Genomic DNA, 17636 nt, shown 5'->3' with positions numbered 1-17636 from the left:
AACAACTATTTTCTTTGTTTAAATAGTGGAATGTCATTGGTATTAATTGTTTTGTGGGTGGAAGTATAAGCTTTAAAAGACAAAATAATGTTCTATAGTTCCACTAGTTCATGGAAAATAATTAATAAAATGATTTGAAAATGGAGTCTGTTATCCCCATGATGAGTTGCTGCCTTAATTTAGTGAAGCAACAATAGATAACACTCCAAAAGAGATGTTAAAACATTATGTTTTCATTGAGTCAGCATTTTACTTGAATTGTTGTGCAAGAAAAAATACTTCTTCCATAAGTCAACTCAAACTATAAACAATGAAATCAATGAAATTCCAAAAATGTTCGTTAAAGTAGCAGTTTATCTGTGTGTTACAACCCACCCAGCTCATTATTTTTATCAGTGTCAATATTTCAGTTCTTCTAATCTGCCCCAGTGAGTCAAATACTTGAGTTTTTATTGGTGAAAATGCTCATGAAAGAATCCACATCGTTCTGTCAGTTCTCTTATCCACTTCTAATTAAGTTTCAGGACACACAGATTGTGCTCTATCATTCTGAGTCATTCAGTTCTCATAGTGTATTTATTTATTAATATCTACATGTTCCTTATTTTGGGTTTCACTTCTAGTCAGAGTCACTTCACACCCTGTTCCTCCAGTTAAACCTCAGATTTAAACTGTCGCTGCCCTTCATCTTGTTTGTGTTTTGCAGGGATGATCATGTGTTTTCAGCTCTAGCTCTGTCTTTACTCCTCATCTGATATTTTATAGGACGATAACAAAAGTGTCAACAGCCAGAAGCTGGACTCCCTGCAGAAGATGTTAACCAAGGAGCAACAGGAGCTGCAGGTGTGTGAACGATACACTGACATCTTTATATTCATTATGATTGAAGAGGTGGATCAGTAAGTTTTATTCATTCGTTGGATCTTTAAACAGTCTCTTTGAGGTCAGAGATGGAGATTGATAACAAGAAACATCCATTAACACACAAGCACAGACCAAATTAAAATGGGTTTTATAACTTATATGTAGTATTAATATCCTAAACTGTCAACAGCAGGTGGAAGTTGCACGTTAAAACACACTTAGGTCTACCAAAACCACCAAACAATCAATGCAACGTATCCATATAAAGCTATGTATTGTAATTAAGTAGGCCTACCAGTTTTTTTTTCTATGGCAGTAAGTCAAAGGTGAATTCAAGGCCACCTTGCAAGATCCAAAAATATAACTCAAATGGTTGTTTAAAATAGGAAGCTTTATATTAAGCTTTATATTTTTCTTATTTTCTGAGTTTCAATCATTTTTGTAAATCCACAGTATTCTTAGTAGTCTGGTTAGGTTCATACTGTCTGCTGAAAATAGTAAGGTTTCCTTTTTTTCTTAGACAGATAGAATAAGTTCATTTTTTACCTTGACATGTTTTGGCTACAACCTGTAGCCTTCCTCAGAAGGGTCACCTGGAATGTGGTCCTCCGTGGGATGCCAGGCAGCAGGGGCCATAATCGTCCCCTGTTGTCTGTCACACCTGGATAAAACAGCTGACAATGACACGTCACAGTAACATCAAGTGACCCTTCTGAGGAAGGCTACAGGTTGTAGCTGAAACATGTCAAGGTAAAAAATCAACTAATTCTATCTGTCTGACAAAAAAGAAAAACAGGAAACCTTTATATCCATAGTATTGTTATTCTGCCACTACATGATTTTTAATAATAATTGTATGTTAAAATCAAAACAAGAATAATCATTATTTTTCAGTATATTTTACATGTGGAAATGCAACACACTGAAACTGAACATCTACATTTAACCAATCACTAGCTGAACATGTAGGAATACACCACACACTGCACACCACATGGTGGACTGCCATACCAGGTGCCTAGGGTGCAAATGGGAGGTCTACTGCCTTGCTTGGGGGTACATCAGCCAAAAATAAAGTTGTTTCTGCCCGGTTTCAAACCGGGGACCTTTCACGTGTGAGGCAAAAGTGATAACCACTACGCTACAGAAACCCATATCCAAAACTTGAAGCACATCTCCGTTTTTTCCGCGAGAGCAGAGAAGCTTAACCACACCCACTTCGAATCTCTGACCAGTTGCACGATGGTTCTTCCACACTGCACGAGAAGAAAGTCCTGCCTGGATGATGTGTGTCGAGAACAAAATGAAATCAGTTTGTTCTCGCAGCCCTGGGAATGAGAAGAAAGTCTGTTCGGGAGTGTGCAGCAGGCTTTAGCATGAACTTTTCCTATTTGTTCCTATTGATAGGCCTTATCACTATGGTTGTAATATATTTTTGACCACTGGTACGAAGTTTGGGGCACTATTTCACTCTTTCCGCTAAAAGTAATTTGAAGCTGTGTGCGTGGGATGAGTGATAACCACAACACTATAGAAACTGTACAGGAAGATTTTAAACATTGTCTAAAAAATTTCAATATCTGTAATATTCTTCTACAGTGGGTTTTTGATTTTCTCTGAACAATTTTTTTGTCTGAGTTTATCTGTATCTGTATATACACATAGTTTAACTGCAGCATTAGTCAATAATCAAATACTAATACTCATGTCAAAACCATTATTCATACATTTTGATGATGGACGTCCTCTGTGTCATATAACTGATGAGTGTTGCTGACTTTTATTAAGACAAAGGAGGAAGAGTACGACAGAAACCCAAGACCTAAACTACTGAAGGAGATCCAGGAGGCAAAGAAGAACATTTCACGGCTGCAGGAACAGCTCAGTAAAGCAGCGCAACAGGTAGACAAACAGAAACAAACATGCACAAACAGAATCACACGCAAAACTAAAACTTTATTATTTTCTCCTCCCTTTGTCACTGTCTACATGGAAACTAAACAAACGTGTGTGTTTTTGTGTGATTCAGGATGGATCCACAAACCGGGAGCTTGAGGAGGGAGAACAGTCTCCGTCCTCACGGGGTGACAGCGGCGTTGATGGGCCGTGGACCAACAGCAATTCAGTGAGTGTAAAAATCACAGCATGTAAAGAGGGAACCACGCACACAGTGTCAACTGTATGATGTGTTTATTCCACTGGATGAGGTTGTGTCACACCAACAAAGATTAATTTAATCTTTGGCTAACTGTTCAGATTTAGAAAAACCTGCTTTAAAGGTTGTGACATTTCATTAATTTAATATTTCATAGATTTAAGGTAGTTTTAAAGTTTGGTACAACATACTTTACCACATCAGTAACCATAAACATCTACTGATATAAAATGTTTGAATTATACTTACAACAATACATGTTTTTCAGGTAAAATACACTTTATCAGTTTTTCATCATCATTATCAAATATGACCTATTTCAATATTCTGAGGCTTCTTAGTCATGTTCTGCAACATTGATTCACTAATAAAACCCATGTAGTTTGATAAATCACAGTGGTTGTAGAAATTTATGTTCAGTTAATGATATATTTTGCTGGAAAAGTCACCATTTCTTCAGTGTTCTTTTTTCTGATATAACAAACCTTTAAATTTATTCTGAGCTTCCATGAACATCTACTTTATCAGTAACTTAAATATAGGAAAACACCTGATTATCACTTAAAAATGCAGAGGATGAAATAAATAAATCACTTAGGAAAGGTCAGATAAAGAGAAAATTTCCACAAAACTAGTTCTAGGTGAAACGCTGATTTAATTTGGTTAAATCATGAAGATTAGTTTTGCTGCTTTAGTGCAAATATCTATTATTTTTGGATGAATGGTCAATAAAAACAGGACATTTTTGTGCATTTAAGTTTTATTTTATAATATATAATAATTATTTGTGCTGTTGAATCAGGCCCAAGTCGTGTTCTTGACCCCATAATCATCGTTAATAATGTTGTGCGATTACCTCCAGTCTGGCGGTAAATACAGCAGGAAGTCTATCAGCAAACACTGCTTCCAGTGTAATTACAGTCTTTTATCATGACTTCCATTTAGAGGATGAAGTGGACGTGGTTTGAGGTCTCTGGGGTTTTTCCACAGTGTTCACATCCAGACTAAACAGTCAATTTGACTTAAGTGTTGTGTATTTTTGTTAATGTTTGTGTGTTAGATCCTCCCAGACAGTCCTGGCAGAAGAGAGACGTCCTGTCAGAGTCCGACCACGAGCCACAAAGACGACCTCAACATCTGTCCATCACCTGATGCAGACGATGCTCCGGACAATGTGAGAAACACTGTGTGCCCGTCACAACCAGATTAAACACCTAAGTGACACTTTCACTCAAACACAGTTAAAAGAACTGATAGTGACAGCTGCCATTGACAGTGCAGTGGTGTCTTTGTGCTTGTCTGTACATTAACACTGAGTCTTTCGCTCAGGACTCAAAGGTCCAGTGTTGTGTGAACAGTCCTCCGTACCACCTCAACCCCCAGATCATCGGCGCTGAAGATGACTACTTTGACTCTCAGCAAGAACAGGTAATGTTTCAATGCACTAAACTAGCATCAAACTGATTCAGATCAACTTTATAACTATTTTAGATTGAAAATAAGGAAATAAAAGCTTATTTAACCCATAAAAATGTACACTATTTTTGCTGTGACTCCCAGATTTTCACTTTATTTCACCAATTCATCTGCCACTTTACTGTTGCTGCTTTATTCTGTAACTCTGTTTTGTTAGGTGGCTGATGTTAAGTTTTATTTATTTGTCTCTTCAGTCCCTTGTTTTTTATAGTTATAATCTATGTTTCTAGTTGTATTCTATTTTTTTTTTTAACTATGTTTCTTGTTGCACTGAGGGCCTTAGAGTTATGCAATTTCAGTCTTCTGTACAGGGTGGGGAAGCAAAATTTACAATGAACATTTAGTTGTTTTTTCTCAGCAGGCACTACGTCAATTGTTTTGAAACCAAACATATATTGATGTCATAATCATACCTAACACTATTATCCATACCTTTTCAGAAACTTTTGCCCATATGAGTAATCAGGAAAGCAAACGTCAAAGAGTGTGTGATTTACTGAATGCACTTGTCACACCAAAGGAGATTTCAAAAATAGTTGGAGTGTCCATAAAGACTGTTTATAATGTAAAGAAGAGAATGACTATAAGCAAAACTATTACGAGAAAGTCTGGAAGATACTGTTAAAGAAGAATGGGAGAAGTTGTCACCCGAATATTTGAGGAACACTTGCGCAAGTTTCAGGAAGTGTGTGAAGGCAGTTATTGAGAAAGAAGGAGGACACATAGAATAAAAACATTTTCTATTATGTCAATTTTCTTGTGGCAAATAAATTCTCATGACTTTCAATAAACTAATTGGTCATACACTGTCTTTCAATCCCTGCCTCAAAATATTGTAAATTTTGCTTCCCCACCCTGTATGTGCTGTACGTATGGCACAACTGACAATAAAGCTGACTTTGACTTTGACATATGAGTTTTTCCTCTACGTTTAACCTTTCCTTAGTGTTTTGTCAACATTTATTATAATACAGGGTTCCCGCGCGGTCTTAAAAAGTCTTAAAAGTCTTGAATTTACAAATCTGAATTTAATACCTTAAAAAAGTCTTTAAAAGGTATTCAGTTTGATATGGTAGGTCTTAAGTTGTGTTGTTATAAACTTGTTCGCTGTATTGTGTTTAAATGTGTCTGAGAAATGTCCAAGTTACAAAGAAGGTAACGTTAGTCGACTCAGTTCCACTTTGTCTGAACCCCACAATTTACACTGAAATTAGGAACCTATTATTGCTAACTTTGCAGCCCCCGGTGAGAAATGACTAAATTCTAGGAATCACAAATTTTTTGCCAGTAGGGTTGTGAAATAAGCTGTACAATAAGCATTAAATTCTGTTCTAAGTAGTCTTAGAAAGGTCTTACATTTAAGTTGTAGAAACCTGTAGGAACCCTGTAATATTATCCTCTGCATTTTGCCTTTTTCAGTGAAAATCTGGTATTTTCCCATATTTCTTTGACTGATCATGTAGATGTTCCTGTCCAGATATTCCAGACCAGTCACTGGATTGAAGCAATACAACATACACAGGGCACAGAAGATGATTAATATCCAGATTCAGTCATCAGTACCGTGAATGTCATGAAGAATAACAATAAAACAAACAGTACAAGTCATCACATCCATTATTAAGGCATTTTGTTGATTCAGAGTATCGCCTCACTCACCTTAAAACCATAAACTCCAGACTTTTCAGGTGTGACGAGACTTGACACTAATATCAGATCGCTGACACAGAGTTTTTATGAAATCATTTATTTGCCACTTTATTAAGGAAATGAGTGAGAAGATGTTTTTGCAGAAAAACAAAACATTCTGTAATTTTTTTTCATTGATATTTTTTGTATTTCTGTTTGAATTAACATTAAAACTGGACGTTTCCATTAACTGAGACTGTCTGTTTGTCAGATTAATGGACAGTGCAGCTGTTTCCAGAGTATAGAACTGTTGAAATGTCGTCCAGCACACCTCGCCGTTTTCCTCCATCATGTCGTCTCCCAGTTTGACCCCGCTCCTCTGGTAAATATTAAACACATTATACACACATACATGTATACAAACACATTCACAGTACAGGTTAAAGTACTATGATGCACAAGTACAGAAACATAAGACGTAAAAACATTTAAAAAATCTCCTATTTCTGTATGATACAGCTCTACATTAGTAAGCCCTCTGGAAAGTTTTTACTGAACTTTCATTATTTCTTTGTACCAGACTCATCACTGTACTTCTACACTTACAGCTTTGGAAATAATGACTATTCCCAAGATTTTCTGTGTGAATTCAATCCAACAGTCCTTTAACATGACCTTTTAATATTCCATTCTTAAATGTTGATTTCTTCTAGTTTTTACTTCAACATCAATTTGTTCTTATTTTATGTCACTTCAGAAAATGGTGGTTGTAATAAATTTAAATAGTTCATTTCTTCAGTACATTAAAGCATGTGTCTTATTCAGATTTTCACTAGTTTATCACAGTGGTCCAGTAATTATTTCATTATTCTCTGGCTCTCTCACTAGACTAAGTCAAACTAGAATCCATATAGAAAACAACCTGCTTGTTGTTCATTTAGCTAGTTTACTTCTTTATTACATCTCTAAAATAAACAGTTTTGGGGTTTTTTTTGTCTCACATTTATACAATATGAGAAATGTTGACTTTTCTCTATTTTGTCGCTGAGGAACAAGATTTATTTGCAAAGTTATTGAAATGCCTATCAGTTATTAAAATTTGTTGAAAATTCAGAATCAATCTAATTTTAACGTTTCCATTGATGATATGAGTGTCACTGCAGATATAAATACAAATAAAATGGCTGAATATTATCATTAATCATACATCCAGGTGAAAAACAGTTATAAAATAACATTGTTTAAAGGGGTCATTTGTGTATTTGGACCCTAATAGTTCAAAAAGTTTGAATTTGAACCCTCCAGGCGCTGCAAAGCTATCTTTATATTCATTTTGGCAAAAATCGAGTGGATTTCTACAACCTGTTTTAATCCCTTTTTAATGTGGGACGTCTATAACTAGTTACGTCACGACATTTGCACATATAAGGTCAAGACTTCTGACGAACATTTCTCTGAGTACAACATAATTGTTTGTCAGCAGCAGTGGTTGTAGTCCATACTGAAAATATGTTCAAACTTAGAGCTGATTATCTAAAATATTCAGTTACTGGTTGCATTAACAAACATAAGTGGCTCAATGGGACAGAGCAGCACAGCCAACAACCTGGAGGGGGTGGAGCATGAAGTGGCTCATTTACATTTAAAGGGCCAGCGCCACAAAACGACCTTTCTGGTGTCATTACTCAGAAATAGGTTTGAAGATGGACCTGAGGAGTTGAATTAATGACGAATTCAGACCCAAGCATACCATTTACGGTTTATGTAGACCACAGGGAAATGTTTTAAAATGCATAATTCCATTTAAAAAAGCAAAATGTCACTCCTTTAAGCGTGTGTGTTTTATTTCTCTGTTAGCTGTGTTACCTTTACGCCGACTTACATAAACAAACCAGCTCCAAAGAGAGCCGACGTTTCTTCATAGAATTCCACTCCCTCTTCATGGATCGAACGGCAGTGAGTTGTTCTTTAATTCTTCATCACTCGTTTGTTTTGTTCTGTTTGTATATTTATTGATGTAACTGACATTATCTGTCTTTCACAGAATCTTAAAGTAGCGGTGCCTGAGACGTTATCAGCCGAACTGGGTAAGAAATAGAAAGACACTTAAAACAACTTGGCTTTATGACTAAAAACTGTCACGTTCACTATAATATACGTTCTAGTGTTAATTGACATTTACCTGTATGTGTCTAAACATCCATTTCATAGTTTATAACTGTCTGTCAGCCTCTATGTTTGTCTGTTTCGTTGTTGTGGCTGTTTCTTTGTTGTTTTGTACAGTTTTTGTAAAGTTAAAAACTGTAAATAAAGTATAAAAAAACCCAAAAAACATCCATTTTAGTTCTTAACTCGTCTTGACTGAATGTTGATCTCGTTGACCTAAAAGGCTGTGTGTTCACCATTTTCATCCATCACTGTGAGTTGTGTTAATGTGTGTGTCGCTGCAGAGAAACGGAGGCTGGAGTTAATCCCAGAGGAGCTGTGTAAACAGTACACACAGCTGTTACAGGACACACTCCTGCCAGACCTGCACAAGAACCTGGAGGACTTCAGGTAACACAAGCACAAAAGCATTTGTAGTTACTTTACTGTGTAAAAGATGAGGTTTGTTTGTTTCTTTTTTTGTTTGTTAACACTCTAGCAGCAAAACTGTTGGTTGAATCCATACCAAATTGGGTTTATAGATTGCCAGAGACCCAGAATAGATCTGATTACATTTTGGGAACAGTAGATCAAAGTTAAAATATTTTATGAATTTTTAAAATCTTTTTTTCCCCCATTTACTTATAATGGGTGAAATTTCAAATGTCTGTAACAGCATACCTCTTGGTTGAATTCATATCAAATTTGTTTTATAGATTGCCAGTGACCCAGAATGGATCTCATTACATTTTGGGAACAGTTGGTCGAAGTTCAAATTTTTTTATGAATTTTTAAAATCTTCCCATATACTTATAATAATATGTGTGAGGGGCGGGGTTTGTTGTACCTGGCACCACTTATTTCACCTGTAATTAACCAGGAAGTCCTTTGAAAGACACACCAGTACATACAGAAACTGAAACATGACAAAATGTACAGAAAAAAACAACAGGTAAAGGAAAGGATGAGAAAACAGACAAAATCAACTCTGAATAGCAATTACGTTCTTCAGCAGCATAGTTTCTTTCCAGAGTTTTATATTAACATTAACCTCCTAAGACCCAGGAAATGTCAGCAAAGTACAAGCTTTTTTTGTTTTTTATTAAATAAGTGCCTATATTGGAAACATCATGATGCAACAGTTTTTTCAGATGCCGTTTTTAAAATTTTTATGGAATCTCCTTTGTGGTGGACAGTTTTCTGTTTTTTTCCTTTTTTTGTGTAAAGTTGCGAAACTCTTGTCCACAAATGTGGACAGAAAACCCATAGCTGGGTCTTAGGAGGTTAAGTTGTAGAGTATTCTGATGGTTATTTCAAGACCAGGGAGCAAAATAAGAGAACACAGTTTTCCCAAGTCCTGTATAAATCAGATTAATGTTGTGTAGAATTAATATAGAAGAGTGAAAGTTATAACAGCTATTGTTAAGTGACAGAAAATTATAGGCAAATAAGATGTGAGTTTATATAATAATACTTTATAAATAAAAAAAAAACATACCAATGATGTCTCATTATTTGATATTGTAGACTCCACAGTGTATAATAACCAACAAAATAAAAAAAAATGAAGAAATTAATACTTAAACATTTTGCTCATTTTACTATTTAAGTAAAATTGCTTCAAAAATGTCCTTTTTTTTTTTTTTTTTTACCTAAAAAGAGTCGCCCCAATAGCAGTTGATGGTCAACTGACATGAAAGCCAACAGCTACCAGAAACTAAATGTTTGTGGACCGAAATCAACAAAATGAAGAAAAATAAACAAATAATCTCCAAAATTGTGAAGCCTTATGAACAGGATTATTCATGTTTTACCGTTGTGTGTTTGCAGACACAAGCGCAGCATGGGTCTGACTCTGGCCGAGGACGAACTGTCAAAACTGGACTCAGATCAGGGAAAAGACCAGCAGGCATTAGAGAAGGAGTGTTCCTGCGCTGAACACATCCTCTCCAAGATCGAGGACATCCTGTGAGTCTCCTCACACATCCTAAACACTCACTACAAACACACATATTCCATTCTTCTCATCCTTATTCTGTCTGTTTGTGCTGCAGGTTGACGTCCCAGCCCACAGAGGAGGAGAAGTGGTAAGAGGAGGGATCTGTAAAATTGTGAAACTGCTGTGGGATGTAATTCTAGTCTTATTATTATAATTTCTGTTCAGCTACTTTCCTGGTGAACTTAAAATATTGTATCTATGCAACATTTACATCCTAAATCCTTATTAGGGTCTTATCTATGCTGAATATTTAGCAATGATGCCAGTACTGGGCAGTTAAAATATCCATAATTGTCATTTGTAATGTAAAAGAAAACACATTACACTCTATGAATCCAATACAAATTGCAAAACAAACTAAAAAATGGCAGGATGTATAAGCAACAAAAGGCAACGTAATAAAAATAAAGAATACATTAGAAAAGTCTTGAAGGGTTAAAATTTACATATATATTTATTTCTCATTCTCTTCGGATACAACAAAGAAATGCAGGAAATATGTGCACAGTCTTAAAAGACACACTAAAACCCATCTAAGTGGGTTCTAAAGGTTTAAGTCACTATTTCGTGTGACCCCTGACCCCATGACAAAAAACAGCACAATTACAAACATCTGACATGTGTCAAAACAGAAAATTAATGCAATAAATGTCATATTATCTGAACAAAAGGGTTAAAGACGTGTTAAGTGCAAATGGAGATCACATTAAATACTACCTCTTTGGTTTATAGAAGCTTGTTTTATTTCTTGAAAGTCTTGTTTTTAATTGCTGTACATACTTCACAGACTGTATCATTATTCTTAACACAGAAACTGAGAAATGCATATGTGTGGTCATTATAACTTTACTAAAACAACAAACTTAATGTTAATATATGTATAATCCCTAAAACGTATGTGATGTGAGGAAGAATTTTACATACTTTAAAAGCAACAGACTTTGAATTGAGTTTTATTGAAGTGCACTGAAGAGTAAACTTCTTGCATTATAGATGATGTTGTCATGCTGAAAAAACCCCCCAAAAATTTGCATTAATACTAGTAAATCAGTGATAGATCCATTGCAATACTGAATATCGCATAGGCTCCATTTAACTCTGCAACTATGCTATGCTATGAAAAATGAAAACAGCAAGAAATGAATGAAAATTAACATAAACTTAAGAAATGCATCTTTAAATTATCCAACACGAAATAAAATGAGCAAACATAATGAACAAAAATGTGCAAATGGCATGAAAATACCTTGATTATGGTGTATGGTATGCTTTGATGTCAACACAATGAAGTAAAAAGAAAAAAGTTAGCAAGAAATTAACAAAGAATGAAGAAAAATTTGCAAAACAATCAACAAAATGAAGAAAAATGAAGAAGATAATTCTTAAAATGATCCAGAAGGAAGTAAAATGAGCAAAAATAACTAAAATGCATTAATTGCATGAAAATGCCTTAATTAATGTAAAATGTCAATAGTTTTTACTGTGATTATACTGTTTGCAGATGCACAGATGTATTATTATTTATGATTATTATTATTATTATTATTAGTAGTAGTAGTAGTAGTAGTAGTCGTAATAGTAGTAGTATTACTAACACATTGTTGAAGATTAAATAATTATCAGCTGAACATAATCCTTTGTTTTGTGTTACAGCACAACGATGCAATATGTGATTCTAACCTACATGAAGCATCTCGGGGTCAAAGTGAAGGAGCCTCGTGGCCTCGAACAGAAACGAGCACGAATCAACTTCCTGCCCAAGATTAAGGTGTGACACATTCATCACAAACATGTTCACGTATTGATAAATGTAGAAATATAACACAACTTTGGAAATGATTTGTATTCCACTGTGAAGATTCGTCATAAATGTGAATTGTAAAGACATTAGGTTTGTGTATAGATCTGACACAAATCTGACAACACAATAAATGATCGTTTCAAAAACAGAGAGAAAAAAGTAAGTGTATTTAAATTAGTGACAACAAAAACACAATTCTCACATAAACATGCCAACACTAGGTCCAGGTGTCTCTGTCTGTGTGGGATTATCATATTATCATCATGTCAGACAAACTTCAGCACTTTATCAACATGATCATATTTTTGAATGATTAGAAAAGTATCAAACCTGAGAAGGAGGGTGAGGAGAAGGTGAAAAAGCCTCGGTTTCCCAACATCCTCGGTCCTCCACGGCGCCTGAGCAGAGTGGATTCCACATCAGGTGAAGTACCGTTCATCCCACATCACTGTATAATCAGTCCTGTCACAATCAATACATTGAACGCAAGTGAGCCGGGCGACACGTAAAATGCAACACATTGCTCGCGCAATAGGGAGTAGCAGAGTCAGGTACTTCCAGGTGTCAAAACAGGTGATACTCAGATCAAAATTATCGGTGTATATTGGTATTCTGATGTTGATTTTGAATCTGCGGTGCTAAAAAAAAACATGCCAAATATAGATGCTGGTATGTCCGACCTCTGAACTGCAGCAGAGGTCAGGACGGGGAATTCCAATCTCATGTTCGGCCTATGCGAATTCTAGACAGGGAGAGGCATTTCCAATATTTCCAAATGTCTGTGTCATAGAATTTAGGGCACTGGAACTGTCATATAAATGAGAATGTGCCCACACAAGTTTGCAGAGTTTTTCCTCCTCACCTGCCATATTTCATCTTCTTCTTCTATAAATATGTGTTAAATTAAACTACATCACTTGTGCATTGCCCCCGCCAGTGATGTATGGTATTACACGCGTCACTGTGTTGCGTATAAAAAAAATGGATGACACATTTTTTTTTTTTAAGAATGAATCACTAGTACTTTTAGCTTTATTTAAAATATAACACACAACAAATGTACAAGTAGAACCACGCATGACAGAGGGGAAGTTGAAAAAAGCTGAAAGTAATGCAGTGTTATTTTACAAATTAAAATCATATCATATAAATGAATTGAAATAATTTTTTAAGAGTTCTCAACCAGGATTTCTTTTTTTTTTTTTTTTCCTTAAATGGACAACACATTTTGAGACGCAAGCACGCATCGTGGCTGCCAATGCGCCATGATGTGTCGCAATGCGTTTGCGTCTGCGTGGTCTTATGATGACGATGAAACGGCCCTATAACTCAAGTGTCCTGCATCCAGCTGATGTGTGTGTGTGTGTGTGTGTTGACTCAGTGGGTAAAGCCGTGGAGATGAACAAGCAGCGGTCTCCAAAGCAGCTTCCTCAGCCAACCTTCACCATCCCCGAGCAGCCCGACTCCTCCTCCTCCTCCTCTGCCTCCAGCTCCGGACGAACCCGAGGAAATCTGCCCAGTGAAGGGTCGGACTCGGGCCTACATTTGTCACTGTCCACCACCTCCCCCACTCACAGCTCCCCGACCGGTGTGGCCTCAGACACCAGTGGACACGACTCTGACTCCAGTAAGACCCCTCCTTTGTCCTCACCAGAAATGGACAAAATGGGCTGCAAATATAAAACCTGTGTAGAGGTCGACTGAGTGAATCCCTCCTCGGATCTCAAATCCCTAAAATGACTCATGAATCAAGGAACTGCATTTCCATTTACTCAGATCAGTTCAGTTCTACCACATTAGCCCCTTTCCCACCAACATTTATTTACCAGGGTAGAAGAATTCCTGGTAATGTGGTGTGCGTTTCCACCGCTCCTCAAATTGATTCAAATCAGGCTTCGTAATTTCCAATCATTTACTCAAAGTCTCATGAATGTATTTTAACCCAAAAAGACCCAAACATCCACAGGTGAAAAAAGCCTCTACTGATGTAAAATGTTTCATGCCTATTGATCCACTAATCCTATCAGTACCTGTAAATAATTAGTGTAAAATTCAGTTTATCATCTTTTCATGGTCATCAGATATGACCCATTTGGACATGCAGAGGCTTCGTAGTGAACGTGGAAACACCGTCATCTTCTACAACACTGAGCCACAGTTAAAACCCATGGAGTTTGACAAGTGGATGGAGATACTTGTTTTTATGCCCAGTTATTGATATCTCTGCTAAAAATAAAAAAGTTACTTTTTCTTCAGTTTTCTGTTTTGATATAATAACCCTCAACTTTAATCTGAGCTTGTATGAACATTTACATGATCAGTGAATTTAAAAATAGGAAAATACCTGATTTTCATGGAAAAAAACATGAAATAAAGAGGATAATATTACAATAAATGGTGATAAATCACATAAGAAATGTTAACTATGGAGAAGAATTCATTTGGAAACTGCCACAAAAGTAGCTCTGGGTCTTTATGGGTTCTGCATATTCGGCAAATACAGGGTCCTGGCTGTTATGAGCGTATTTGCTGAATACACTCTTTAGTGTATCCAAATGGACAGATTATTGCAATACACTTGTAATGAGATGAATACGCTCAAAAGTGCATATTTGGAAAATGGACGTCTTGTCTAGTTCTGATTTGTTAAGATTTAATGTGACCAAAGCTGCAAGTGATCTTCAAAACAAACAGGATCTAATGCTCCTACTGTGTATATATCTGGTCTTCACTACAACACAACGATGCATTAAAACAACCACAGCTGTAGTGAAATAATCAGACACTAAAGGAGAAGTAACCAGTGCAAATACATCTTTTAACAGTATGTGAACCAGAGATGGAAATACTGTATATGAAAAAGCATGAACATAAATAAGTCAGAGTGACTCTTCTCTTCTTTCCTCTGTAGATTTATCTCCGTTCTCCCTCCAGCTCCGCTCTGGTGAGGGTCTACAGTCATCAGACCATCAGGAAGGACTCTCCACCCCGACCAGCACCCAGTTTGACTTCAGCCCCACCAACCTGGAGCAGCTCCAGGAGGAGGACCAGGACGCCTTCAGGTCTGGGTTTTACATTAATCATCAATAAAAGTACGAGAAGTGGAAAATGCATAAAACACAGATATGAAAAGTGTATATGAAAACACCAAAATCCCATTGTTAAAAACAGATTTAGAACAGGATGTTTATACAGATAAAGAACAAATACTTTTTATTCTAACACAAGTATCTGCACCTTCAACTCTGATTTTTGAGGGAAATTACCCATTAGTTTAATTTTGCATCATCATTTCTTCATAATGTGAAGATTAATTTCAGCTAAAATGGGTGAAACAATAACACATACAGTGGTGGAAAAAAAGTTTTTGGACACCCCATACATTTGTGATGTACTGCATTTATAATTACACTTAAATTATTGAACTGTGTCAAGTACTGTTCCATTCTCTAAATCCACATGCTTCCTTCTGCACATGCTCTGTATTGTCGAAGTCAAAACTGGATGTTTCAGCAGACCTTGAAACACATCCAGGACATAATGTATTGAAACTGTCAAAAATTTTGTTTTATTTTTTTCTTGTTCACAATAAATCAAGAAACTCATTTGCATTTGTTTGTATCTGTCTGATGCTGCCACACCTTTTTAAACACAAAACAGATTTTTCCATAAATATTTAATGATAATATTTGAGACAGTAAAATTTTAAGGGTGTCCGAAGACTTATTTTCCACTACTGTACAAAGATAAACCCACAGTCAGTATCATGCAGTAAGTATGAAACAATAATAATGCAACATGACGCAATGAGATGTAAAAAATAAAAATATACCAGATTTGTGTATTTTCTTAATTTTGTTCCTTTTGACTTATTGTACCACAACCACAACTGCTTTTTGTATCTTAACTCATAAAGACCCAGTGCTACTTTCGTGGCAGTTCCCAAATGAATTTTTAGCTATTTTTAACCTTTCTTAAGTGTATTTATCATCATTTATTCTAATATGATCCTCTGTATTTTGCATTTTTAAGTGAAAATCATGTATTTTCTCACATGTATTCACCGATCATGTAGACATTCAGTAAATATCAGAGCAAATTCAAAGGTTCATATTCCCTGAGACCCAGAAATGCATTTTTGTCCTCTGTAGGGGACAAAAGTTTGACAGTTTTACTAAAAAAAACGATGTCCACTGCAAAGGACATTCCATTAAAAAATAAATAAAATAATTTTGAAAATGTATCTGAAAAAATTGTTGCATTATACAGTTTCCAATCAAGTCAATTGTTTAATGTAAAAAAGCTAAACAAATTTCACTTTCCTGGGTCTCAGGACCCTATATCAAAAGCTGAGAAAACTGAAGAAAAAGGGACTTTTTGTAGCAAAACATATCAATAACTAACGTAGAACAAGTGTGTGTACTGGTGGATCAACGTTGTAGAAGATGACGATGTTTCCACGGTAACTACAGAGCCTCTGAACATCCAAATGGGTCATATCTGATGACTATGATAAGATGAACAACTGCATTTTACACCAATTGTTTACATGTATTGATAGGATTAGTGGATCAACAGGTATTAAACAGTTGACATTAGTAGATGGTTTTGGTTGCCAGTGGATGTTTGGGTCTTTATGAGTTAAGCTTTATTTTTCATAAGTACTTGATGTATAGTTTTGATTCAGCACTCCACTCTCCTCTGACCTCTAATGCTCCATGCCTTACAGTCGTCGAATGGAGGCTCAGTGTGCGGTGAGTTCGGCCGACGTCCTGAGTGAAGACGATCAGGGAGCAGAGGTGGAGTGTGAGGAAGACCCTCTGAACTGGCAGAGTGTGGTCAGTCCAGACATCCTATCCAGTTTACAGCCACAGGAGATTAAAAGACAAGAAGTCATCAACGGTGAGAACAGTGAGAGTCTGAACCTCTCAAACACACAGTATGAGGCACTTCTACATGAACAAATCTGGAATGGACATGTTCTTTTTATTTACAGTCTTTAAATGTATTCATCTGTCAATAAAGTAATAATGGTAATAATTATGATATGTTACATCACATCATGACTTCAACCTTCTGCACTGACATACGGTTGGATACGAGGTCAGAGAGGACGATTTGGTTGATTTGTTTATTGAGTCCCAGCAGTAATGACAGAAGAAATCCATAAATAACCAAGTAGTTGATAATGTTTGGCTCAAACAAAGGAGAAACAAACAGACATTAATCATCTACTCAAACCAAACAATGGAACATGAATGACCAAAATAGGAATAATCCATCCATCCATCCATCCATATCCATCCATCCATCCATCCATTTATTTTTTGAATGGTGCTTCTATATTTTGATATTAAACATGATGATTATGTTGTTTAGAATGTTTTCCTACCAGATCTGTAAAGTGTTTGCCGAGGTCAGACCATAAAGAAGAGTTTCATGTTGTTGAATGAGATCCACAGATGTGTTTTTGTCTTGTTGCATCCTGTAGGTCAATTTCATCTTATTGTGTCTTTTACCTTTACTTTGTTAGATATTTTACATTGTTTTTACCTTGTTATGTCTTG

General features: G+C 36.0%; 1 protein-coding gene and 1 non-coding gene across 3 annotated transcripts in view; one reads left to right on the top strand and one right to left on the bottom strand.

Annotated features, from left to right (window-relative positions):
• LOC115433038 (rho guanine nucleotide exchange factor 12-like) overlaps positions 1 to 17636 on the top strand; it is a 66459-nt gene that overhangs the window by 36741 nt on the left and 12082 nt on the right. For both annotated transcript variants that reach the window (XM_030154227.1, XM_030154226.1), the window contains exons 7-22: positions 766 to 843; positions 2653 to 2766; positions 2894 to 2989; positions 4080 to 4193; positions 4349 to 4447; positions 6396 to 6506; positions 7982 to 8080; positions 8169 to 8211; positions 8575 to 8680; positions 10100 to 10237; positions 10324 to 10356; positions 11922 to 12036; positions 12387 to 12492; positions 13451 to 13696; positions 14981 to 15131; positions 16799 to 16971. In XM_030154227.1, coding sequence (XP_030010087.1) covers positions 766 to 843; positions 2653 to 2766; positions 2894 to 2989; positions 4080 to 4193; positions 4349 to 4447; positions 6396 to 6506; positions 7982 to 8080; positions 8169 to 8211; positions 8575 to 8680; positions 10100 to 10237; positions 10324 to 10356; positions 11922 to 12036; positions 12387 to 12492; positions 13451 to 13696; positions 14981 to 15131; positions 16799 to 16971 — 1822 coding nt within the window. The remainder of the gene's footprint in view (positions 1 to 765; positions 844 to 2652; positions 2767 to 2893; positions 2990 to 4079; positions 4194 to 4348; positions 4448 to 6395; positions 6507 to 7981; positions 8081 to 8168; positions 8212 to 8574; positions 8681 to 10099; positions 10238 to 10323; positions 10357 to 11921; positions 12037 to 12386; positions 12493 to 13450; positions 13697 to 14980; positions 15132 to 16798; positions 16972 to 17636) is intronic.
• Positions 1943 to 2015, bottom strand: trnav-cac (transfer RNA valine (anticodon CAC)). Its single transcript has one exon. It is a non-coding gene; the product is annotated as a tRNA-Val (tRNA).

Source organism: Sphaeramia orbicularis, chromosome 14 (genome assembly GCF_902148855.1).
Source record: "Sphaeramia orbicularis chromosome 14, fSphaOr1.1, whole genome shotgun sequence".
NCBI lineage: Eukaryota > Metazoa > Chordata > Actinopteri > Kurtiformes > Apogonidae > Sphaeramia > Sphaeramia orbicularis.
Note: the sequence above shows the minus strand (reverse complement) of the source record. Positions and strands in the feature narration are given on the sequence as shown.